The sequence below is a fragment of the Notothenia rossii genome, assembly GCF_949606895.1.
Source record: "Notothenia rossii genome assembly, chromosome: 10".
NCBI lineage: Eukaryota > Metazoa > Chordata > Actinopteri > Perciformes > Nototheniidae > Notothenia > Notothenia rossii.
The window spans coordinates 62,264,204-62,291,094 of record NC_136908.1 but is presented as its reverse complement, the minus strand read 5'-3'; the positions used below and the strand labels follow the sequence as shown (position 1 = coordinate 62,291,094).

Genomic DNA, 26,891 nt, shown 5'->3' with positions numbered 1-26,891 from the left:
AACTGCATGCTGCATTGTTTAAACTTTAGATTGTATTGCCAAAACTTTATTGTGCATTTGACGAAAAAAGCCTTTCAATTGCTGGATCCTAAATATTTGAAGACCTATGTGTATATATGTATATATATCTTTCTTATTCCTGCAACCTACGTGCCACATTATGTCTGGAACTATTTTCTTATCTTTTTATTAAATATATTTTGTCTTTTTGAACGTTTTCTTGATGACAGAGCTTGAGACTTTAGATTTAAATGCCAAAACTGCATTGTGCATATGACAAATAAAGCCTTTGAGTCTTGAGTCTTTGAAGAAGTATACAATACTTTTAATTTTCCCAGCTTAAGCTTTTCCAACAGAATGTGTTTCAGTAGCAGGACTCTTACAATAACGAGGACATTTCTTAAGACTGTCCACAAAGGTTTTTTCGTAAATGTTTCTCCTGTACATCTGCTTATTGCACAAATCCACATAATTATATACCATCACAGTATTTATTCTCCCGTAAAGTACTAGTATTTTGCTACTTGCACCATTATGTCTATTGCACTATTCTCTCGTCTTCTTTTTAAATATATATTTGAATTTTTTAAGTTGGAGGAGCTCGAGATTTTAGATTTTATTGCAACAGTAACAACAAATGTAAAAGCGTCAGCTAAATGCAATAATGTAATGTAATTGCCAAAACTACATTGTGCATATAGAGAGGCGAAGTCCCTCCCTTTCTGGGGGAGCTCCATGGGACCTTATTTCTGAAAAGTATGTATTGAAGTCAGTGGAGAGAGAAAGATTATCTTTCGATCCCGTTTGAATTGTGCCACGAATTACACATATGATGTTTGTCAATTTAAAAGATAATTTTGCAAGTCAAAAAATTTCAAATGTGTCGTAAAAATGTGAAGTAACACTTTTGTTTGTGTGTGAAACCGCTCAATGAACTACATCTCCCATCTCGCACCACACACCAACACGGCCGTCACGTTGGCACATTTCACTTCTTTCTTTCAGAATGAGGCGGAAAGTATTAAAAGAGGTGAAAATCACACCAACGTAAAATCACCAGGGCATGTTGAGAGCTGTACATACACACAGCTGGTTCCCTAAGAGCCAGCATGCGGGACCGGAATTCTGGGATTTGTAGTCTTTCTAGTTGCGTATTTTTCATAGTTTCATATTTCAACAGTCTTACGACAAACTGTGACTTTTTTGACATGGAAATAATTTTTTAACATTGACAAACATCATATGTGTAATTCGTGGCACAATTCAAACGGGATCGAAGATAATCTTTATCTCTCCATTGACTTCAATACATACTTTTTTATTTTTCCGAAATAAGGTCCCATGGGTCGGAAGTAGATGGGCGGGACTTCGCCTCTCTATGACAAATAAAGCCTTTGAATCTTAAACCCTTGAAGAACTGGACATGTTTCCATTTCCCAGACCAAAGATTTTTCCAACCAAATGAGTTTCAGTAGCAGAACTCGAGGATACTTCTCAAACTTTCCGTACCAGTGTGAGTTTGATCTTGGTGGAGAAGGTCTTCTTGTAGTATGTGGTCTGGATGAGGATGATGACGGGTGTGGTCATGGCTTTGGCCAGCTGGTACGTTCCTATGGCGTTATTCTGCAGCGAGAGGTTGGTGAAGGCCACGAACCCACAGAAGCTCAGAGCCAGCCACACAATGCTGCGGATCTGGAGGCTTTTCGGGGCGAAAATGTCCATCTTTTGGCAGACGTAGAGCCCCAGCCATGTGACCACGAAGTGAACGAGAGTCAGGGTCATGTTGGGGAAGCCGTAGTGGACGTAGATCCATTTGTTGATGAAGACGATGCAGATGGAGGACAGCAGGTTGACCAGCAGGCCGGCGATGAGCCGCCCGTTGGGCGATAGATTTAATAATGTCTGCTTCATGGTTCTGGAAGTTTCTCAGCTTAGCGTTCCCAATCTGAGCTTTGTTCAACTATTCTGTTAACACTGCAAAACAGACAGAGAAAGTGAAGCTTAGAGAAGTTTAAAACGTTATACAGTCGACTTCATGCAACAGCTATAGTTCAGAAATGCTAATTGGCTGTGTTTTAGAGTTAACTAAGTGTAGTAGTGATTTAGTAAATACAACAAAGAAACGTACGGATTGAATATCAGTCACATGTTGTGAAGGCACCAAAGGTAAATGTGTTCATTGTGCAGAGGAATTGCATATTTCACTATATTGTGTTATTATAATGTAATATTAGTTGGAGAGCATTATCTCTGTTATAGAACAGGGGTGTGTGGTGCAGTGGGTTGTGCGTTGGTGTTGGGATCAGGGGGTCACAGGTTCAAACCCCACTGCAGTCAGCATGTCGTTGTGTCCCTGAGACACTTCACCCCAAATTGCTCCTGTTATTGCCCACAGTATTGAGAATGTAACATGTAATGTAATGTGATGTAATGGGTGTCAAACTCAAGGCCCGGGGGCCAAATCCGGCCCGTGACTTCATTTGATGTGGCCCCACAAGAGCTTGCAAAGAATATAGTATGTTTATTATATGGTTACATGCAGATTTACAGAAGCACGTTGCCCATAAACTACATGTCCCACAATGCATCTCAAATTTGAAATTTCTCAGAATTTGACTTTTTCTTCAAAATATTCATTTTTTTCTCAGAATCTGACTTTTTTCTCAGAATCTGACTTTTTTCCCAAAATGTTACTTTTTTTCAAAATGTTACTTTTTTTTGACTTTTTTTCCAAAATGTGGTTTTTCTTTTTAAATTATTTTGTGACATTCTCACTGAGGAGACTTGCATTTTTTGCCCTAAACCTCTGCTTTCAGACGAATTATGAAGTTATTACCCTATCTGATATTAATCCAATGCAGAGGCAAACATTTAATATAATACATTATTTGATATATATTAAATATTTATATATGTATTTTTATATAGTTACAACCGGCCCTTTGAGTGCAACCATAATGCTAATGTGGCCCGAGATGAAAATGAGTTTGACACCCCTGTTATAGAAGGTGAATGTTAAGCTAAGTTGAATTACTTTATTTATAGTTGTGGAAAGTTACAAAGTAAATGTACTCAAATACTGTACTTCACTACATCTCAGAGGTTAATATTTGCTTAATACTACATTTTATTACAGCTAAACAAGTTAGATCGGTTTATAAAATATTATGCTTTGATAGACTAACGAACGTAACTAAAAGTCTATAAAGTAGACTTCACTTCCACCACTTCACTTTATAACTCTTATTGAAAAGCAATATAGTAAAATACACTAATATACAAATATAACACTGAAACCGGCAATTTTTTTTAATAGAGAATACTTGAGTTTCTGACACAGTTAACTATGAATAGTTGTCGAATAAATCTAGTTAAGTAAACAGTACAATAGCCTTTAATTTGTAGTGCGGTAAGGGTTTAATAGTACCTCAGATATATACTTTAGTTGAGTTTTTCAGTACATTCTGCAGTTTTTAACAGTAAAACAGCTGTGTTTTTTTTATTAAGTTTGTAGAGAGTCAGACATAGAAATAGCTAATGGAGGTTAAACTGTGAGTTAAATAAAGTGTGTTACAGTTAGTTCACACATTATATTAGATTAAGAATACTTTATTGTCCATTACATTTACATATAATGGATATGTCTTTTGTACTGGCAAATAAGGAACAAAAACTCACTCATAGACGGCAAACATACAATTCATGCACACCAAAAGAGGGGAATTGCATCATAAAGTGACTAAGTGGCAGACTTAATAAAAGTGCAGACTGGCATTGGTTTAAAGATAGTCTGAACACACTCTGTCTCTCTCTCTCTCTCTCTCTCTGTCTGTCTGTCTGACTCTCATTCTGCCACGCATTAAGAAAAGTTTACCTGGGGTCTCCATCTTTCCATCTGTCTCCCCTCTTTTCCTCCGCCTGTCTACCTCCAGAGGATCAAACACACCGAGAGTTCTAGAGTCTCTACCCGGGAATCGGAGCTCCAATCCCGGCCTTAGTGGTGACGAATCCCCGCTACTTTTTCCTGGAGGATTTTTCTCTCCCTGCTCTCCAGCTGATTACAACCGTGATTTCTGGTTACAAGCCGCCCAGTGTGTTCCTGTTTCCTCCGTGTTCAACGTCGTTTAACCGGCGTGTGTTGAGCAACAGCGACCGGTAGTGGACTGGAGGGAGAGGCAGCAGAAAGAAATATATTAAAAACATTAAATCAAAAAGAAAATAGGGAACATTTTAATTGTTTTTAAAATAATAAAAATAGAAGTAAAATGAAACAAAGCTGTACCAAAGCTAGCATAAAAAAAATAAAAAATGTTTTGTATAACATAAATACACATCTACTTAAATAATGTTGAATGAATATCTTTTGTGGACTTAAAAAATTAAAACGTGTATTTTATTTTTCTATTTTCTTATTTTGATTTGCCTCTTCTCTGTATATTATCGTGCTATGGACCCCAATTAATTATGTCTGTAGCAAAGTCATCATGATACTGCTTTCAAATATCTATTTATAAGATATATAAGATTAAACAAACAATAAAAATACAATGAAAATAATGTTCTTGAAAAAACAAGTGTCCACTTTAGATAATTTTTTTAAATAAAAATAGCTGTAGGCTTAAGCCTTTGTACTGAGATTGTGCACATTGCAAGTGTTGGATTTATTAATAACCTACAACACATGTGTCAAACTCAAGGCCCGGGGGCCAAATCCGGCCCTTGGTGGATTTAATCTCGGCCTGCAAGATTATTTTTAATTACTATTAGATCTGGCCTGTCGGTATATTTCACGCACACCTTCACTCCATCCTGAGGGTTTCCTCAGCTCAGAGCCTGAGCCCAAACATTGATGAACTTGCACCCAAGATGAGAGGCCAAGTATCTGAGCTAGCATCACAGAACAGCACACTGAGTTTCAATGTTTCCTTCTGCACTTTCTTTCTTGCGACAACAGGGCATGTTTGGTTTTCTCTTTGAGGGAAATAGTTTTTTTGAAGCTGTTGTTGGCCTGTGGGAAAATATAATCATAAGAAATGACTCTGGAAAAGCTGCAGATAGAGCCATAAGAAATTAATGCAACTGATTATTTAATGTTTAATGTTGTTTTTATAGGCAATCATTTAAGCTTTGTTAGTTCCAGGTTTAATATGTGCAATAAGTTCATTTCAATAAGTTTTGCAAGAAACATTGAACCACTCCGTCCCTCCACTAGCACCGATTTTTTTATTTTGGCCCACTGTTTATTTGAGTTTGATACCCCTGACCAACAACAAATGACTCACTACACACAACACATTTTGAGAGATAAATCAAGACAGGAAAACGTTTGAAAAATTAAGAAAAAAATGATTAAACATTGTATTTCTTTAATGTGGGCGTAATTCTAAATATTAAAGACACAAGTTTGGCATGAGATACTGTACTCACATGGACCATGACTTTTAATTGTATTGAATTGAACATCTTTACTCAAAATATCCACGATGCAATATAGCACCGACCGATAGGGGGCAACATTGAGCTGCACTGCCTCCAGTCTGCCAGATATCCAAAAACAGAAGAAGAGAAGTAAAAAACCCACGAAGAAGAATTTTGTTGAGCCTCGTGAAGCGGGAATTGACAGCAATACTATGGACTGGTAAATAACATTAATTAAGCTTATATTTTACATATGTTGATATATATGTTATCTCTGCATGGGAACACTTTGCTTTATTTAGCCAGCTGTGCGGCTACTTCACTTTGTTAGCTCGGGCTAACGACGCCGTTCATAATGAATGGTGATGCTAACAGATGCTAATGTTGACATGTTTCAACAGAATGATAATAACGTGTATTTACAGACAGTAAAAGGAGAAAAACACACAGGGTGCTTGTTTTTAACACCTACAGGTTATATTAAATGCTATAACCAGTGTTTATAATAGTTAGCTAGCAGAGCTGATGGGTTATTGAATCGTTTTACTTGTTCTATGTGTTATTATCGTGTCAAACACTAGTGTTGCTAGGTAGATTTACTCAGTTATCATTTGGACATACTTGTGTTTTACTTGATTATTTCCATTCTGTGCTCATATTTCCATATTGCACGTTTTACTGCACTTCTTTGCAGATTCTTATTGTCAATGCAAACGTATTAGACAACACATTATATTGTTACAGATGAAACTACCCACATTTATAGATTCTTACAAAATCAGCTTCACCTGCTTCAGCATTACAAGTAATATTAAGTGACAATAATGCATTAAAACGCATCAGCTTATAATGAATACGATTCTGGAGTGGGCCACTCTGCACAATGTACCTTTACCTTTGTTACTGAGGTACTTCATACATTTTGATCCTCATACATATACGACATTTGTCATGCATCAACATATCTGAATAGGTTGTGACTTTTTTCTGTCTAATCTGTGCAGCTCTAATGTATTTATACACAAACACGTACGTTAACGTCTTGTCTTCCAGGGGTCAGAATGAGCTGCCGTCTCCGGTGGTTCGAGACGACGAGGTGACCGTCGCTGCCCGTAGAAGGTCAATGAGGAAGAAGGTGTTCTGTATCCTTAACTACAGCCGAGTACAGCAGGGTCGCACGACTTCAACGTCACGTCAACTTAAGATCCATATTCAAACATACAGATTCTAAATGGTTCAAGTTGAAGCGTTTGTTTGAACAGTCTGCAGGAGGCAGGGACTTGCTTTCAAGCAGAACAGAAACTAACTTAGAGGAGTGTTTACGTGTTCGACGTAATGACGTACAACGACCTCCACGACTTCTGTAGTCCTATTCAGCCACTTGGTAACAACCATCGTTTCTCAGACACGTACACTCTTCAGAGATCACCAGTGGGGTCACTGCTGATGATTTAATGTAGAACAAAACGCGATCCATCTCTTCAATGAGTCTCAACCACAGACCTTATTTCCAGATATTTTCCAAAAACTAGTTCTAAAATCCTATTGGCTCTGAGACGAGGGAACAGGAAGTGGTGAAATGCTAACTCACTTCTGGGTTTTAGGACTCGTTCCTGCACCACACTATAATGTCAGAGCTGTCAGTGTTGTTGTTTCCTGACCGCTGGTCTCAGTCCCGTCACCCGACAGCAGCCCCATCGCCTCCAACGTCACACCAGCTCGCTCCATGATGAGGAACACTCCGGCTTCACTGTTCAGACAGGCTGGTAGGACACACACACACACACACACACACACACACACACACACACACACACACACACACACACACACACACACACACACACACACACACACACACACACACACACACACACACACACACACACATACTTTATTTTAACTATACTCTCCCCTCTTGTGTTTCCCTCTCAGTTACTCCCAGGGTTCCAGATGTTTCCACCATTCTGGCTCCAGCAGGTCGAACGCCTCGATACACACACACACCCAGACACGGTCGCAGCAGTTTGGTGAGACACACACACACACACACACACACACACACACACACACAAATCACCACTTAAAGGGTTTTTGAACGAGTCCCCCACCCCACCTTGAAAAGTTTGATAAAAAGAAAAACACATTGTTTCCACGTTCAGATATAGACAATAAAAACACAGTGACGAAAAATAATATTAATAACTATAAGTAAATAAAATGGCAAGTAAGAACAGATCAGTATATAAAAATAAATAAATAAATAAAATAACAAAAATAAATCATTTCCCGCTATTAGATTGGGAGTGTTTGGTTGTTGTTGAAATAATAATAATAATAATAATAGATGACATGTGTATAGCGCCTTTCAAGGGACCCAAGGCCGCTTTACATGGTGAACAAACAAACAAACAAAAAGGGGCAAATAATAAAGTAATAAAGTAATAAATAGCAGTAGGAGTGGAAGCAGGGGGACTGTGATGGGTTCGGGGTCAAAGGCCATGTTGAACACAAGGAGTAACTCTTAAATTGATGTCTGTGTGTCAAGAATTTGGACGACAGCGATTGGACAAACCAAATGTACTTCTCTCCTAATTCTGGACTGGGGGACACAAGCTTCTTCACGGAGGACAGCACCAACCTCAGCTCGGCGCTACTGAAGGAAGACGACCCTGGAGATGCTGGTGAGTGAAACTAACGCTCCTTAAACCCACTCCGTTAGTCTGCATTGTTAGTCTCACACCTCTCCAATTTGTCCACGTCTTTCCAGCGGCTGCCAGTCTTTTCCCAGAGTTCCTCGGGTCCTTTCTGAAACACTCTTCCTCTGCGGTGTTTGAGCTGCTGGAGGATTACCAGGCGCTCTGCCAGGACAAGGTACGCACCAACTGCAAATCATGCACATCCTTCTGCTTATTGTCGTATGCACACAGCTACAGTGTAGTTATGGCTAGGGATGGGTTTCGTTAAGGTTTTAATCAGGGATGTCCCGATCACCTTTTTTTGCTCCCGATCCGATTCCGATCATTTGATTTTGACAATTTGCCGATACCGATTTTTTCCGATCCGATCTTTATGCAATGCATTAAGAGAAAAAAAAGAAAAAAAGCATTCAAGTTGTCCCTTAAGGTTATTTTTCTATTTAAATTGGATATTCTATCCAACATGGATATAGCTTCTTTCTTTCACAGCAGCATTGGATCAGTTCAGTTGTGCAGCATTGGATCAAAACAAAATAAAGCTTATCAGTACTCGTTAGCTTACTGCTACAATTAGACACTGCGCCCACTCTGTTGCCAGATTTGAGAGAAATAAGCAGGTCTATGAAAACAAGCCCCAAAGAAGCAACACATACATGATGTTCTGTCATTTGAAACCAAAACTAAGGTCTCAGGATGACTTTAAGACTTGAACATGGTCATGTTTGTTTTGTAACATTGAATACAAAATGTAAAAAAAGTATTTATATAAAATAAAAAATTGCTCGTGTCACTGCCCTTACATGATAAACTCTTATTGCACTTTTGGCAACGAGCATCGAGACGGGTAAAGTTTAACCACACCTCGGAGCGCGTTCTCTCCGCCATCTCCTCCGTCCGTGTGTGTGTGGCTGCATGTAGCAGCTGCGTGTGTGTAAACTCCCCCGCCGTAATAATAATCACAGATGCATTTTGCAGTCGTTTTGCGTATTAGAAACGAAGTTGGCAAAACTGTAATATAATGTTTGTGTAGCAATAATACACATGACATATAATTTAGATGTCTCTAGTACCGATAAAAAGACCGATAACATCGCAGCTTAACGGTACCACGGTCTTTAATAATTCAGCCCCGGGGTCTGTTTAATACCGGGGCTCTGCACCCGTCCCTAGTTAAAATGCATTGAAACCATTTGCATTTACTTCTTTAGGTATAAAGTATTGGATTCTGTAAACTTCCTAACTTGCGATAGTTCTCACAGCAACTTAGATATTTTGGGTTTAGATAGATAGTGTACGTAGTTATGGCAAAGACAATCTTATGTCCCAGGCTCCTTCAGCAATGAAACATAATATACATATATAAGACATAAAACAATTAAAGTAAACTATATACATGTAAAATAGAATAAGATGAGCTGAATAAAAGGTTATGAAGGCACTGGAGCTCAGGCGTTTATAAGTCTCATGGGGATTGTGGGAAACGGTATCTCTCTGTCTGTAAACACAAACCATGAAAGGCTGACAATAAAGTTGACTTTGACTAGTGATGCGCTCGGTGTGAGGATAGCCTAGCTATGACCATCCCAACTCCAATGAACCTATCAGAGCAGAGCCTGGAGTCTAACTAATGAGCTGTTGAACCCCTCGCCTCCTCTCCGTGCTCCAGGTGGACGTTCTGCAGTCTGTGGTGCTCAGAGCCGGTCAGAACAGTAAGACAGCCGGAGTCCGCTGGCTGCTGCAGCAGGAGAACTGCTCCTGGAGACTCATCACCTCGCTCTACAGGTACCCGTCTCACTGACTACCCGTCTCACTGACTACCTGTCTCACTGACTACCCGTCTCACTGACTACCTGTCTCACTGACTGCCTGTCTCACTGACTACCCGTCTCACTGACTACCTGTCTCACTGACTGCCTGTCTCACTGACTACCTGTCTCACTGACTGCCTGTCTCACTGACTACCTGTCTCACTGACTACCTGTCTCACTGATCGTACCTGTCTCACCGATCGTACCTATCTCACTGATCGTACCTGTCTCACTGACTACTTGTCTCACCGATCGTACCTGTCTCACTGGCTACTTGTCTCACCGATCGTACCTGTCTCACTGACTACTTGTCTCACTGATCGTACCTGTCTCACTGACTACCTGTCTCACTGATCGTACCTGTCTCACTGACTACCTGTCTCACTGATCGTACCTGTCTCACTGACTACTTGTCTCACTGATCGTACCTGTCTCACTGACTACCTGTCTCACTGACTACCTGTCTCACTGACTACCTGTCTCACTGACTACCTGTCTCACCGATCGTACCTATCTCACTGATCGTACCTGTCTCACTGACTACTTGTCTCAATGATCGTACCTGTCTCACTGACTACCTGTCTCACTGATCGTACCTGTCTCACTGACTACCTGTCTCACTGATCGTACCTGTCTCACTGACTACTTGTCTCACTGATCGTACCTGTCTCACTGATCGTACCTGTCTCACTGTTATTACCTGTACGTCTGTTCTTGTCTCTGATTGATCGACCTCGTGTTTCTGCAGGGACCGGGTCCAGTTGGCGATGGAAGATGACATGATGACAGACATGGTTGTGAGTAACAGTTTGTTAGACTACACACCACCATCTATGTGCATTTCCAATTCGTGCATAAAAAAAAGGAATTGCCTTGAAAATCTTACAATATTGGAGAAAAGAAAATGGTGGTTTAAAGCTTTGTGAATCAATAAAACAAAATGCAATGAATAAATCAAATAAATGATGTACTTTTTTAAAGCTCAACAACAATAGTGGAAAAAGTTCCAACAGTTTAAACTCTGCACTATAGGGTGCAACAACTAATCGACTTAATCGATGACCAAATTAGTTGCCAACTAATTCAGTCGTCGATTCGTTGGTGACGTCATCACGTGTGTTTTACGCACAGTTAAGCTCCAACGTTATCGGTCTTTTTATCGGTACTGGAGACATTTAAAAAATATGTGTCATGTGTTATTGCTACACAAACATTATATCGCAGTCTTAGTGTCGCCAACTCGTTTCTAATATGCAAAAAGACAAAGAAATGCATCTATGGTGTATTTTCCATCTTTCCAATCCAGACGAGATCTCTCTCTCCCGTCTGTGTGCGAGGGGGCGGGGCAGTTTACACACACACGGCTGCTACATGCAACACACACACACACACACACTAGGGCTGTACCCAAATATTTGTTCGTTGGAGTACTATTCAGGTTTCATTTTCGTTATTCGGATATTCCTTTTTTTTTGTTTTTTTTTTTAATTTATTGAAATCTCCAATATCAACGTAAGAGCTTGTGCCTCTTCGGGGGGTGCTAACACTTAACCATAAACTTTATCGTTTACTTTCTCCGTCTTTATATGTAGATATTACTTTTTCTCCGTTAATCTCCGTCATGTTGTTTCCATAGCAACAACAACTTCCTGTCAACAGCGCTTACTCTCCTTCAAAATAAAAGCATGTCCATACAAAATAGGAAGCCAAGCCAAATTACACTTAAGACATATACAACTGCAACGAAAGTAACAAACACAATGCGAAATCCTTTTCAATTTCAAAGAATACAAATTGGGTTATTAACAAATAACTATAAAAACAACAATACTGTAGAATAATTACTATAATTACTACGCACACCCCGAGCCCTAACACGCACACACACACAGCGGAGTGAACGAGGTGTGGTTAAACTTTACCCGTCTCGATGTGGTCAATGCTCGTTACCAAAAGTGCAATAAGAGTTTATCATGTAAGAGCGGTAACACGAGCAGTTTGTCTAAACATTTATCAAAGTGCTCCACATCCAGACGGAGGAATGCACCGGGTTCCACTGTCTTTCTAGTAGCTCTGTAGCCCCATCCACGAGTAACGTTTCCACGTCAGGTGTTATGTATGCTAGCAGCAACACACGGAGTAATAATGATACAAACATGGGTTAATGATTAGAGGAAACTGAATTATTTATTTTGTTAAAGTTTAATCTATTCTGTTTACAGTTCTGTCATAAGATTATTTAAAACGATTTGTTAAAACACTGTTGTTTCTTTTGATGTGAAATATTATGTAATTTAAATAATGTTAGTTTTGTTCAAAATGTGTTTAGTTAATTTAATAATATATGTATTTTTGAATCAAGTATTCATCTTTATTGTCTTCATTGTTAGTTTCCACATGCCTAAAACAACCTCAAGCTAAATCTAAAAGTTGATGGCTAAATAAGAGCGTTTGAGAAATTGTGCAAGGCAAAATAGTCGATTAATCGATTCATTAATCGATTATCAAATGAGTAGTTTGTTGCAGCCCTACTCTGCACACTGAATAATGTTTGAACGTTTGAATACCAGCACACACTCGTCATGTGTAACTGACCTGAAGTCTAAACCTTCTGCTGCTTCGTAACGATGACGTCGTGTCTGTGTTTAGGTTCCCAGTGAGAGTGAGAAAGTGGTCGTGGAGCAGCTGTTCCAGCGAGATGCCGCCATACGACAGAGTCAGGTAACAAAGCACCAGCATGTTCTGCCTCCTCCTCCTCCAGCTTCCTGTAAGCAAAAAGAAGGTTCAAAGCGACGATACAGCATTCATTTCCACTGACCAGAGTTTGTGTTGCAGCTGGTCGTTGATTGGCTGGAAAGCATAGCCAAGGATCAGATTGGAGATTTCTCAGATAATATCGAATACTACGCCAAAAACGTCTGCTGGTGAGTTCACATCTGTCTGTTCGTAAATATCAAGTCTGCGGTCGTGTGTGTGTGTGTGTGTGTGTGTGTGTGTGTGTGTGTGTGTGTGTGTGTGTGTGTGTGTGTGTGTGTGTGTGTGTGTGTTGAGATCTTCAGGTACTTTCTCTCAAGTGTGTGTGTGTGTGTCCTAGCATTACTATAAGTAAAGTATGTAAAGGTTAGGCATGTGTTGGTTATGGTTAAGGTTAGGATAAGTCTCCAGGAAATGCATGTAAGTCAATGTAATGTCCCCTGAAGTAGTGTGTGTGTGTGTGTGTGTGTGTGTGTGTGTGTGTGTGTGTGTGTGTGTGTGTGTGTGTGTGTGTGTGTGTGTGTGTGTGTGTGTGTGTGTGTGTGTGTGTGTGTGTGTGTGTGTGTGTGTGTGTGTGTGTGTGTGTGTGTGTGTGTGTGTGTGTGTGTGTGTGTGTGTGTGTGTGTGTGTGTGTGTTTCAGGGAGAACACCCTCCATACACTGAAGATGAGGAGCAAGAGCAGCACCGGCTTCACCGTCCCTCTGGTCACTGAGCTGGTGAGACAGACACTTCTTCATCATTGTGTTCAATTATAATTTATTTTAAAGCACATTATGAAAAGGTTTAAAGTGAGTGTTATGAGTTATGGCATTTCTTAGCTCTTAAAGAGACCATTTTGCACTGATTTCTAACATTGATTGTAGTCAAAAACACTTTGGTTACACTTTTTATAAACAAAAAAAACTGGTCTTGCTATATATATTAAACTGAGTGTTATTGGTCATTTCTGAGCTGCGTGAGTTCCCCGACACAACGGGGACACATTGATGTAGAAAAGACATCACAAAGTGCATTTTGCATGATAGGAGACCTTTTAAACATTATTTAGCCTTTTGTTTATGTATATTTTCCTCATGTGCAATATTTTGAATTAAAAAAATGTAAAAAACCCATTTCCTTAATAATTTTTTTTTTTGGAATAAATAAATAAAATGCACAGATAATGTAATAAGTGTGTGTGTGTGTGTGTGTGTGTGTGTGTGTGTGTGTGTGTGTGTGTGTGTGTGTGTGTGTGTGTGTGTGTGTGTGTGTGTGTGTGTGTGTGTGTGTGTGTGTGTGTGTGTGTGTGTGTGTGTGTGTGTGTGTGTGTGTGTGTGTGTGTGTGTGTGTGTGTGTGTGTGTGTGTGTGTGTGTGTAGGACCCGGACGCCCCTCTCCGGCAGCAGCGCCCCCTGGTGGATCTGGACAGAGAGGACGACGCTCGCCTGATGAAGAACCTCTTCACGCTGATCAGAGCCGGGATGACCGAGGAGGTAAAAGACAGCAGAGGATTCTGGGTCATTTTATATTTACATATTTAAAGAAAAAAATGGCCAGCACCGTTTTTTTTTAATACCGTTTCCAACAATCCCGAATACAATAACAAAGATATATAGAAATGTGTGTATACTTTATATACAGTTGGTTTGCTGGTAAGAACTGAACGATCTTGACCATATTGAGACATACTGGTGTGTCTTTTCAAAATAAAAGCCCTCTCAAAGTGTCGTAAACAAGTTGTTTTTCCACTAAATTCAGTTTAATTTAATAGAATAAGCATTTTGGACTTAATGTAGAGAAAATATAAAGATATTTTGCCATTAAGCTTTAAAATATTGATATATTGATATATTGATATATTGATATATTATTTACTATCCAGGCTCAGAGGCTGTGTAAGCGCTGCGGTCAGGCCTGGAGAGCAGCGTCTCTGGAGGGATGGAAACTCTACCACGACCCCAACATGACCTCAGGTAACCCCAGAGTGACCTCAGGTGATAAACAGTATGTGAGTGCATGAGTTACCTTCATCTTCCTCCTCTTCCTCCTCTTCCTCTTCTTCCTCTTCTGTCTGCAGGGAGTGTGGCGCTGCAGCCGGTGGAAGGAAACCCTCAGAGAGGAATCTGGAAGGCCTGCTGCTGGAGGATGGCTGAGGAGGTAACACACACACACACACACACACACACACACACACACACACACACACACACACACACACACACACACACACACACACACACACACACACACACACACACACACACACACACACACACACACACAGTTCATAAGATGGATGTGGGAGGTCTGTAGATTTGAAAGTGTTTTTAAATGTGCATATCTCTAAAATGCAAGACTATGAATTATTGCGTTTATTAGATTTGTACCCCAATTATTCTTTAACACCACAACATAAACATTTCTCTTCTTATGATCAGGATGCTTTTTCTTTTACTCGTACATTAGATTATATATATATATCTTTTAATAATAGAGCTTTACGAATTTGTCGAAAAAATCTATTTATCATCCGACTAAACGATAATATTATTTGTCTCTGCACGGCAGTAAAGCCAGTAAAAAGACACAAGTAATGAAAAGTGTGTGTGTGGACCTTAACAGCTGATTCAATCACACACACTCTGCCAGACATGCCGCTACTAGTCCAGGATGAGTCATCATTTCTGTCAAAATGAGCTAACAGCGCTAACCAGGTGTGTTTTATAGGAGCAGTTAAACAGATACGAGAAAGCGATCTACGCCAGCCTGAGTGGAAACCTCAAACCGGTGAGATTTTATTTCTGTGTTTTGATGCATTTCAATAAAGTTGTATATGTGATGATTAAGTTTCCTGTGTGTGTGTGTGTCAGCTGCTGGCGGTGTGTGAGTCGTGGGAGGACTGTGTGTGGGCTCATTTCAGAGTGATGGTCGACTCTCTGGTGGAAAAAGATCTGGTGTCGTCAGGGATGGCCCACCAGGAAGTGGAGACACTGCCGCGGGAATACCTGGAGGCCAAGTATGACACACACACACACACACACACACACACACACACACACACACACACACACACACACACACACACACACACACACACACACAAGTAACGTCCCTTAGCTACTTCTTATGAACTAAAAACACACTCTGTTACTCGCTGTGTGCAGCTGGTCGATGGAGAAGGTGTTCGAGGAGCTTCAGGCCTCAGAGTTGAAGGTGACATTTTCAAATCAACTGTGATTTGTGAGTCATGTGACTGAACACACACTGAAAACAAACCTCTTTGTGTGTGTGTGTGTGTGTGTGTGTGTGTGTGTGTGTGTGTGTGTGTGTGTGTGTGTGTGTGTGTGTGTGTGTGTGTGTGTGTGTGTGTGTGTGTGTGTGTGTGTGTGTGTGTGTGTGTGTGTGTGTGTGTGTGTGTGTGTGTGTGTGTGTGTGTGTGTGTGTGTGTGTGTGTGTGTGTGTGTGTGTGTGTGTGTGTGTGTGTGTGTGTGTGTGTGTGTGTGTGTGTGTGTGTGTGTGTAGAGGGTGTTGGAGGAGACAAAGGAGCATTACCATGTCATCCAAAAGTTTGTCATCCTGGGAGACATCGACGGTAAGACACCTTCGAAGAGAAATCAAATTTAAAACATAGATTTTTAAACATTACTGATTTTCTTTTATTCTTTGCCTTTCTGTCAGGTCTCTTGGAGGAGTTCTCTGATTGGCTGACAGACTCTAAGCCCCTCCCCTCCCACCTGCTGCGCTTCATGACTCACCTGCTGCTGTTTTACCGCTCTCTGGGTTTGGCTCTGAAGGTAAAAGTAGACGATTGTTAGTCAAACTAATTAAGTCAGGTTAAATCTGTAGCGTCTTGGTTTCAAATGGTTGCTTGCTTACTCTTATTCATACTGATATATCTTTAAACTTGGATTGAGATGAAGTCTGAGATGGCAAAAGTCCACACATCCTTTCCTCAAGTAGAAGTACAGATACTCGTGTTTAAAAATACTCTGGTGAAAGTAGAAGTACTGACTAAACTTCTTTACTCAAGTGAAAGTAAAGAGGCTTTGAAATGTACTTCAGTAAAAAGTACCCATAACTAGCAGCTGTTTTAAAGAGTACCTGACCTCCCTTTATATTAATAGAACAATAATGTCATTGTTAGCTAATGAATGTTTCCATGGTGACCAACGGCAACATGACAACGTTTCCATTGGTCCCTCTTCTTTAGAGAAGACCAGGAAATGATGGATACACGGATCGTGTTCAAATCAATAGGCACGCAATGACTCTAAATAATAATGATCACGCCACCAAACACACATTCAGACTAAAGGAACCAGCCTGTTTGGAAAATGAGAGAAGTAGAAAGTACAGGTCTTTGAGTTCAACATGTAAGAAGTAGAAAGTACAGGTATTTGAGTTCAACATGTGAGAAGTAGAAAGTACAGGTATTTGTGTTCAACATGTAAGAAGTAGAAAGTACAGGTATTTGAGTTCAACATGTGAGAAGTAGAAAGTACAGGTATTTGAGTTCAACATGTAAGAAGTAGAAAGTACAGGTATTTGAGTTCAACATGTAAGAAGTAGAAAGTACAGGTATTTGAGTTCAACATGTAAGAAGTAGAAAGTACAGGTATTTGGGTTCAACATGTAAGAAGTAGAAAGTACAGGTATTTGAGTTCAACATGTAAGAAGTAGAAAGTACAGGTATTTGAGTTCAACATGTAAGAAGTAGAAAGTACAGGTATTTGAGTTCAACATGTAAGAAGTAGAAAGTACAGGTATCTGAGTTCAACATGTAAGAAGTAGAAAGTACAGGTATTTGTGTTCAACATGTAAGAAGTAGAAAGTACAGGTATTTGAGTTCAACATGTAAGAAGTAGAAAGTACAGGTATTTGTGTTCAACATGTAAGAAGTAGAAAGTACAGGTATTTGTGTTCAACATGTAAGAAGTAGAAAGTACAGGTATTTGTGTTCAACATGTAAGAAGTAGAAAGTACAGGTATTTGTGTTCAACATGTAAGAAGTAGAAAGTTCAGGTATTTGAGTTCAAAATGTAAGAAGTCAAAGTAAAAAGTTATTTGGACTTTGCTGACCTCTTCTCTCTCAGGAGGAGGTGTGTGTGGACGTTCTGAAGGCGTACGTTTCCCTCCTGATCCGGGATCAGCAGACCGACCTCGTGGCGAATTACGTGAGCCAGCTTCCCTCTGAACTCGCCACTGTTCAATACGCCGCTTTCTTAGAGACCGTCACCCAGCCGGAGATCCGCCCACGCTGCCTGCAGCTCGCCACCGATGCTGGTGAGACAGAAACACTGAGACACACACAGTGAGACCAGCAGAACAATAACAGACATCATTATTAAAGGTCTCCTATTAAACTGTTCTTCATCAATATATCACAGCTCTCAGATATATCCAGAGCCTGTCTCTGATTGGCTGAAACACCAAACAGATCATTGCAGCATTACCCATAATCCCCTCTGTTTCAGCCCTGTTTCCAAAGTGCTGATTCTCTGTCTGTTACTTTAGATGAAAATAAGGAGCCCCTCCCCACGCCCCTCTGAGAGAGGCTGATAAGGGGGGGGGGGGGGTTACCTTGGTTGCTGATTGGCTAATGGTTACACAAGACAAAACATCGTTATGACATCATAAAGTGGCCAAAATCTGATCAGCTCATTTTCAGACAGGTTTTTATAGAATTGGATCAAAAAGAGAGAGAATCTTTGTTCCTGAAACTTTCAGAGTCTCTTTCCACAGAGGGGACACATGTTGATGAAGAAGAGACATGAAGAAGAGGGGACACATGTTGATGTAGAAGAGACATGAAGAAGAGGGGACACATGTTGATGTAGAAGAGACATGAAGAAGAGGGGACACATGTTGATGTAGAAGAGACATGGAGAAGAGGGGACACATGTTGATGTAGAAGAGACATGAAGAAGAGGGGACACATGTTGATGTAGAAGAGACATGGAGAAGAGGGGACACATGTTGATGTAGAAGAGACATGGAGAAGAGGGGACACATGTTGATGTAGAAGAGACATGAAGAAGAGGGGACACATGTTGATGTAGAAGAGACATGAAGAAGAGGGGACACATGTTGATGTAGAAGAGACATGGAGAAGAGGGGACACATGTTGATGTAGAAGAGACATGGAGAAGAGGGGACACATGTTGATGTAGAAGAGACATGAAGAAGAGGGGACACATGTTGATGTAGAAGAGACATGAAGAAGAGGGGACACATGTTGATGTAGAAGAGACATGGAGAAGAGGGGACACATGTTGATGTAGAAGAGACATGGAGAAGAGGGGACACATGTTGATGTAGAAGAGACATGGAGAAGAGGGGACACATGTTGATGTAGAAGAGACATGGAGAAGAGGGGACACATGTTGATGTAGAAGAGACATGGAGAAGAGGGGACACATGTTGATGTAGAAGAGACATGAAGAAGAGGGGACACATGTCGATGTAGAAGAGACATGAAGAATAGGGGACACATGTTGATGTAAAAGAGAGATGAAGAAGAGGGGACACATGTTGATGTAGAAGAGACATGAAGAAGAGGGGACACATGTTGATGTAAAAGAGACATGGAGAAGAGGGGACACATGTTGATGTAAAAGAGAGATGAAGAAGAGGGGACACATGTTGATGTAGAAGAGACATGAAGAAGAGGGGACACATGTTGATGTAGAAGAGACATGAAGAAGAGGGGACACATGTTGATATAGAAGAGACATGAAGAAGAGGGGACACATGTTGATGTAGAAGAGACATGGAGAAGAGGGGACACATGTTGATGTAGAAGAGACATGAAGAAGAGGGGACACATGTTGATGTAAAAGAGAGATGAAGAAGAGGGGACACATGTTGATGTAGAAGAGACATGAAGAAGAGGGGACACATGTTGATGTAGAAGAGACATGAAGAAGAGGGGACACATGTTGATGTAGAAAAGACATGAAGAAGAGGGGACACATGTTGATGTAGAAGAGACATGAAGAAGAGGGGACACATGTTGATGTAGAAGAGACATGGAGAAGAGGGGACACATGTTGATGTAGAAGAGACATGGAGAAGAGGGGACACATGTTGATGTAGAAGAGACATGAAGAAGAGGGGACACATGTCGATGTAGAAGAGACATGAAGAAGAGGGGACACATGTTGATGTAAAAGAGAGATGAAGAAGAGGGGACACATGTTGATGTAGAAGAGACATGAAGAAGAGGGGACACATGTTGATGTAGAAGAGACATGAAGAAGAGGGGACACATGTTGATATAGAAGAGACATGAAGAAGAGGGGACACATGTTGATGTAGAAGAGACATGGAGAAGAGGGGACACATGTTGATGTAGAAGAGACATGAAGAAGAGGGGACACATGTTGATGTAGAAGAGACATGGAGAAGAGGGGACACATGTTGATGTAGAAGACACATGAAGAAGAGGGGACACATGTTGATGTAGAAGAGACATGAAGAAGAGGGGACACATGTTGATGTAGAAGAGACATGGAGAAGAGGGGACACATGTTGATGTAGAAGAGACATGAAGAAGAGGGGACACATGTTGATGTAGAAGAGACATGGAAAAGAGGGGACACATGTTGATGTAGAAGAGACATGAAGAAGAGGGGACACATGTTGATGTAGAAGAGACATGGAAAAGAGGGGACACATGTTGATGTAGGAGAGACATGGAGAAGAGGGGACACATGTTGAGGTAGAAGAGACATGAAGAAGAGGGGACACATGTTGATGTAGAAGAGACATGAAGAAGAGGGGACACATGTTGAGGTAGAAGAGACATGGAGAAGAGGGGACACATGTTGAGGTAGAAGAGACATGGAAAAGAGGGGACACATGTTGATGTAGGAGAGACATGGAGAAGAGGGGACACATGTTGATGTAGAAGAGACATGAAGAAGAGGGGACACATGTTGATGTAGAAGAGACATGAAGAAGAGGGGACACATGTTGAGGTAGAAGAGACATGAAGAAGAGGGGACACATGTTGATGTAGAAGAGACATGGAGAAGAGGGGACACATGTTGAGGTAGAAGAGACATGGAAAAGAGGGGACACATGTTGATGTAGAAGAGACATGGAGAAGAGGGGACACATGTTGAGGTAGAAGAGACATGAAGAAGAGGGGACACATGTTGATGTAGAAGAGACATGGAGAAGAGGGGACACATGTTGATGTAGAAGAGACATGAAGAAGAGGGGACACATGTTGATGTAGAAGAGACATGGAGAAGAGGGGACACATGTTGATGTAGAAGAGACATGAAGAAGAGGGGACACATGTTGATGTAGAAGAGACATGGAGAAGAGGGGACACATGTTGCGGTAGAAGAGACATGAAGAAGAGGGGACACATGTTGATGTAGAGGAGACATGAGGAAGTGGATTTTGCATAATAGCTGACCTTTAACACATGTGTAGGTCTGGATGTCGCCGCGATAACGAAGCTGGTGGTGGAGACGGTGAGAGAGAGAGATGAAACTGAGTTCACTCACCACAGCCAGACGCTGGAGACAGGAACCAATAAGGTACAGATTTAAATACAAACACACTCACCGTAAATATCTGTAGCTAAAGCTAAATATAAAGAAATCAACGACATCTATAAGTCAAAAGTTTCATTCATAAAACTTTAAAATGTATTTAGTTTGTTGAGAGTTGTATGTGTAGAAGTGGGAGGAGTTACTGTGATGCTGTGCTCTGATAGGAGGACCTGAGTAAGATCGACGTCATTGATTGGCTGCTGTTCGACCCCGCCCATCGCGCAGAGTCCCTAAAACAGTCCAACGCCATCATGAGGAAGTTCCTGGGTAATTATATGTTATATCTAACAAGCCTCTCTTCGCCATTTTGTTTCCGTCTTCCGTTTTTTTTCTTTTTTCATTTATGCAGTGGAAACACATAAGATTCTAAGAAAATCTTGAAATATGCAAAAACAAATTGACGGGTGGAGAAGTTGGTGTATGATTTAAAACCAACATTTGAAAACATTCAGCCATTTTTCTTAAGATTCGGTCAAAATGCGCAATATTTGAATGTATGCCTGACTTAAATCACTGATACAGTATGGGCTGCATCTCACTTCGGTGAAATGGATTCCTTGCGTCCTTCACTTGCGTCGTTTCCCTGCGACTAGTCCCTCCCACCAAGGAAGCATGGAGAGACTTAAGGAAACCACGAGAAGCAGGGAAATTAGTTTTAAGAGCAATGGGACGTCCTTTCCTCCGGAGCGTCACGTGAAGCGACGTCCCTTTGTGATCTTCTTCTTCTTTCGTGTAACGTCAGAGGTCCAACTCGTGTCGTGAAGCCATGCCCGCATCTCTGGTCCTAAGTCGAAGAGGCTGGCTCCCGAGGGTGGTCTCTATAAAGGGCAGGTTGTTATTATATGTTCGGCAGTCTGTTCTGGGTCACCGCACTCGCATGCAGCACTGTCTGCCAGGCCCCACTTCTTCATTGATGTTTTGAAGCGACCCCAGTTCGTAGGCGGTTTAGTGTGGTCCATTGCCGGCGTGGTAGGTCGTCTACTCCTGTTTCCCAGATGTAGCGATGGATGCGGGAGGGCCCGGCTAGCTCCCACTCCGTTTGTGATGATGATGGTACTCAAGATGGCGCAGACAAATCAACTTCCGGTGAGCCCGAGGAGCGAGGAAATGAAAAATAACCGAAGTGAGACGCACCATTGGAGACAGTCATTGACTCCGTGTCCCATGATGCATTGTCTCTCTTTCTTCTAATTATTTCTATGTACTTTAGTTTTCATATTTAACAAGCCTCTCTTAGCCATTTTGTTTCCATCTTCTTTTTTCAATTTATGCATAAAAAGTGGAAACACAGAAAATAAATTAAATAATAAATTAAATAAAATCAATTTTGCTCAAAATTCAGTTAAATTGTGTGATATCTGGATGGTTACCTGGCTTCAGTCTTTGACTCCATGTACCATGATGCATTGCGTCTTCCTGTCTGACTTCCTGTCTGTCTCTCTTCCTCTCAGCGATGCAGAAACACGACGCAGCGAAGGAGGTTTTCTCCAAAGTCCCCGAGGACTCGATGAGAGAGATCTACTCTCAGTGGTCGGGGGTCGGACAGACGACTCCTCTCCCCGCGGAGGACGAGAACTCCATCAGAGAACACCTGTGCATCAGAGCCTACCTGGTGCGTCACCACGGTTACCTAGAAATGATAGACCTTCTTGTTGGGAATACATACTTCTTAAGTTTTGTTCGTCTAAATCAGCGGTGGGCCACATACAGAAAAAAGCGCTCTACCTTCAGTCTGTTCCATAGGGATCAATAAGGTTTACTGAACTTGATGTGTCTTGTTGATGTTCCCACAGGAAGCCCACGAGGCCTTCACTGATTGGTTCAGCCACAGCAGCTCCGCCCCCCAGAAACCAGCACCTGCTCCCGAGGCCAAATTCACCGAGAGAGTAGCCAATGAGATGAGAGAGAAGGAGTACCAGGTAGAAACACACAAATACACACACACCGTTTATATCTAGAGATTGCTTTGAGTACACAAATCGCTCTCGGGGTGGATGCCCTCTCAGCCCTGCTCTGGCGGAAACACTGATTTGAATGATAAAACATTATATTAAGTCAAACTCTAAATGATTTATCCAACAGTATTATTGTGTATATATTAATGCTGTCAAATTTATCGCGTTAACGGCGGTAATTAATTTTTTGAATGAATTGCGTTAAAATATTTAACTAATTTAACGCATGTGCCGAATGGCCCGCCCCATACATCCCACCAGTGACAGCGCTGGTGTAGGCTACAGCCATACCAAGAAATGGCTTAGCCCCACCATGAACAATGATGTTGAAGTAAGCAAAATAAAGTCCACCAACTCGCGGAGTAAATTGCACAGACAGCAGTTAGTAAGATTGATTTCAGTAGCCACTTGTCTGGAATAAATACCGTAGACTAGAAACGGTTTTGAAAACTTTTGTCACGTAGTGATCGTCTTCTCAATAGAACATCTTTGATAATGTCTTCTGGCCAATCAGAATCAAGATAACGGCGTGGTGTTGTTGCAGGAAGTCCCAACGGAGAATACTTTTGCTGTAGTACATCTCTATATACATCGATACAACATTACGTGTTGATAGAAATCAACATGTAATGAAATAAGACCCCACGGTTTGATGATTGATAGGTGTGTGGGCTGTCTTTCATTCTGACACACAGAACAATGTTATAATAAACATACTGTATGTTAAATGGATATATCCGCCTTCTTTCATTTCTCTTTCCATTCCCACAACAATATACATAAAGAAATGGCATATTTTGGACATAGTTCGAATGGTGATTAATCTGATTAATTAATTTTTAAGCTGTGATTAATCTGATTAAAATTGTAATCGTTTGACAGCCCTAGTTTGTATGTATGTATATATATATATATGTATAAGAGCTGCAACAATTAGACTAATTAAAATAATCGCCCAACTATTTTGATTGGACTTTTCGTGCAAAAATGGCAGGTACAGTAATGCTGTTTTTACCACGAAACTTGGAGATTTCCTGCATTTGATATCATATTAAAGTGAATATTATGAGGTTTGTACTGAAAAAAATGACATTTCAAGAATTCACCTTTTTAAAATTGAGAAACTAGGAACTGTTATTTTTTCTGGCATTTTAAAAGACCAAACTATTAATTGATTATGGAAAATTGCATTTAGTTTGTTTTGCTGTTACTATGACTTAAAACGACAATAATACTTACTATAGTAAATGTGTTTCTGCGTGTTAGTCCTCCCTGTCTGCCTGGTCGGGTCGTCTGGACGTCCTGACTGAAGACGTGAAAGAGAGAATCTACAACGTGCTGCTGTTCGTAGACGGTGGCTGGATGATCGACAACAGACAGGTAACCGTTTACGACTCGATGAAGACATTTATTAACATATCATCCCAGTGAATGAATAAGAAACATAACCTGTGTTTCATTCAAAGGAACCAGAGGAATCATTGAGTTACTGTAAGGTATCTTTAGGCGCTAAAATAAGTCCCTATATTTGAATTGTTTAGTTCTTCATGGTTTTTTTTTCTGGATTTTATTTGTCGAGAAAAGTTTTTTTTTGCTTTCTGGCAGGGAGTTGGATTAGAAGAGTAATATATTAATCCAGTTTATTTTTGTTATTGCAAACTACCCCTAAATATATACAATCTTGACAAAGATGTGGCGATATGGTGTCAATGCCTGTGACTATATCAGCATGCAAAACTGTTGAGTCAAATGTAGTTAACTAAAACGTACAGGACTAAGAGCAAGTTCAAATCAAATGAACACTGTACCATTCAACATTGAGCTACAGCCAGGGACAGGTAGAATGGAGTTGAGGTGAGGAATTCAATCGACTGTTTGGTTGTGATTTCAGGATTCGGAGGAGGATCCAGAGCGCAGCCACCAGATGGCGGCGTTGCGCTCGCTGTGTTTGCCTCGCCTCAGTTTCCTGCTGCTCAGCGTCCTGCAGAACTCCTCCAGACACCAGGAGGCGCTGCGGCTCGCTGACATCATCTCCTCCGACCAGCACCGCCTCTACCAGGTAAGAGTACACACATCCTTTCGTCAAGTAGAAGTACAGATACTTGTGTTTAAAGATACTCTGGTGAAAGTAGAAGTACTGACTAAACTTCTTTACTCGAGTCAAAGTAAAGAGGCTTTGAAATGTACTTCAGTAAAAAGTACCCATAACTAGCAGCTGTTTTAAAGAGTACCTGACCTCCCTTTATATTAATAGAACAATAATGTCATTGTTAGCTAATGAATGTTTCCATGGTGACCAACGGCAACATGACAACGTTTTCATTGGTCCCTCTTCTTTAGAGAAGACCAGGAAATGATGGATACACGGATCGTGTTCAAATCAATAGGCACGCAATGACTCTAAATAATAATGATCACGCCACCAAACACACATTCAGACTAAAGGAACCAGCCTGTTTGGAAAATGAGAGAAGTAGAAAGTACAGGTATTTGAGTTCAACATGTAAGAAGTAGAAAGTACAGGTATTTGTGTTCAACATGTAAGAAGTAGAAAGTACAGGTATTTGAGTTCAACATGTAAGAAGTAGAAAGTACAGGTATTTGTGTTCAACATGTAAGAAGTAGAAAGTACAGGTATTTGTGTTCAACATGTAAGAAGTAGAAAGTACAGGTATTTGAGTTCAACATGTAAGAAGTAGAAAGTACAGGTATTTGTGTTCAACATGTAAGAAGTAGAAAGTACAGGTATTTGTGTTCAACATGTAAGAAGTAGAAAGTAAAAAGTGGTCAGAAAATAAGTAGTGGAGTAAAGTACTGATACCAGAAACATGTACTTAAATACAGTAACAAAGTATTTGTACTCCACTACTTCCCACCTCTGGTGAACACACACGTTAACTCGTTGATGCACATCAGGCAACAATATATTGTAAATCCTGCATCAAATCCTGTAAACTCTTTGTACATGATGCACATATACACAAATATATGCAGTAAAATAAGACGAACACTATACTCAGTTTCTCACATATTTATATTTTGTTACAAGTTTTTGTAATAGCTACACCAAAGCAAGTCCCTCGTATGTATAAACCCACTAAAAAGGATTTTGATTCTCTTCTTGTTGTCTTTTATTCATTGTCGTTTGTTTGTTTGTTTGTTTGTTTGTTTACTCACAGGTGTTCTCTAAGGAGGAGCTGAGGAGGTTCCTGCAGAAGTTGAGGGAGTCGTCTCTCGCTCTGTTGGACCGAGGACTCGACCCGCTGGGCTACGAGCTGCAGCCGTGAACACACACACACACACACACGGTGTCTGAATCACTGATTTTTTTTTTATCGTGTTATGTTTTTTCAAAAATAAAAGCCTTTGTTTCCCTGTACTTGTGTAGCGTTATCGTTATTTCAATTGGACTTCTTATTGCTGATTACTTAGGGCCTTCAAACTGCATGGTTGTCTCTTTTACATCCCTAACCTGAACAATATTTAGAGTAGATAAGTAAGAATGTATTGGGTGTTATATTTAAGACAAAAGAAATTATTTAAATTATTTTGAGCAGTACCATTTTGTTATGTTTTTAAATATTTACATAGTGGGCTTACAAAACTGACATATACAAATAACGTATGAATAGTTTAATATACACAATATTATGTAGTAATATACATACACTACAAGTACATTAACAAATCCATGCTGTGTAGTATATTTAT

The 26,891-nt window shown here is 40.5% G+C and overlaps 2 protein-coding genes across 2 annotated transcripts in view; one reads left to right on the top strand and one right to left on the bottom strand.

Moving 5' to 3' along the window:
- slc35e3 (solute carrier family 35 member E3) overlaps positions 1-4,134 on the bottom strand; it is a 9,188-nt gene extending 5,054 nt beyond the window's left edge. The window contains exons 1-2 of the mRNA XM_079653188.1: positions 3,875-4,134; positions 1,510-1,974 (exon numbers count right to left, since the gene is read on the bottom strand). Of these exons, the coding sequence (XP_079509314.1) occupies positions 1,510-1,911 (402 nt within the window). The 5' untranslated portion in view covers positions 1,912-1,974; positions 3,875-4,134. The remainder of the gene's footprint in view (positions 1-1,509; positions 1,975-3,874) is intronic.
- Positions 4,135-5,501: 1,367 nt separating this feature from the next.
- On the top strand, positions 5,502-26,559 carry nup107 (nucleoporin 107). Its single transcript, XM_079653187.1, has 27 exons — positions 5,502-5,638; positions 6,472-6,560; positions 7,092-7,184; positions 7,354-7,448; positions 7,967-8,102; positions 8,189-8,292; positions 9,784-9,899; positions 10,674-10,722; positions 12,575-12,646; positions 12,761-12,849; positions 13,321-13,396; positions 14,038-14,151; positions 14,541-14,631; positions 14,736-14,815; positions 15,386-15,445; positions 15,529-15,674; positions 15,823-15,871; positions 16,181-16,250; positions 16,337-16,452; positions 17,752-17,941; positions 21,104-21,210; positions 21,390-21,492; positions 22,677-22,837; positions 23,019-23,144; positions 24,447-24,560; positions 25,072-25,239; positions 26,360-26,559. Exons 1-27 carry the CDS (start codon positions 5,631-5,633, stop codon positions 26,465-26,467), a joined length of 2,730 nt encoding a protein of 909 aa, XP_079509313.1. The 5' UTR covers positions 5,502-5,630; the 3' UTR covers positions 26,468-26,559.
- The last annotated feature ends 332 nt before the right edge of the window (positions 26,560-26,891 follow it).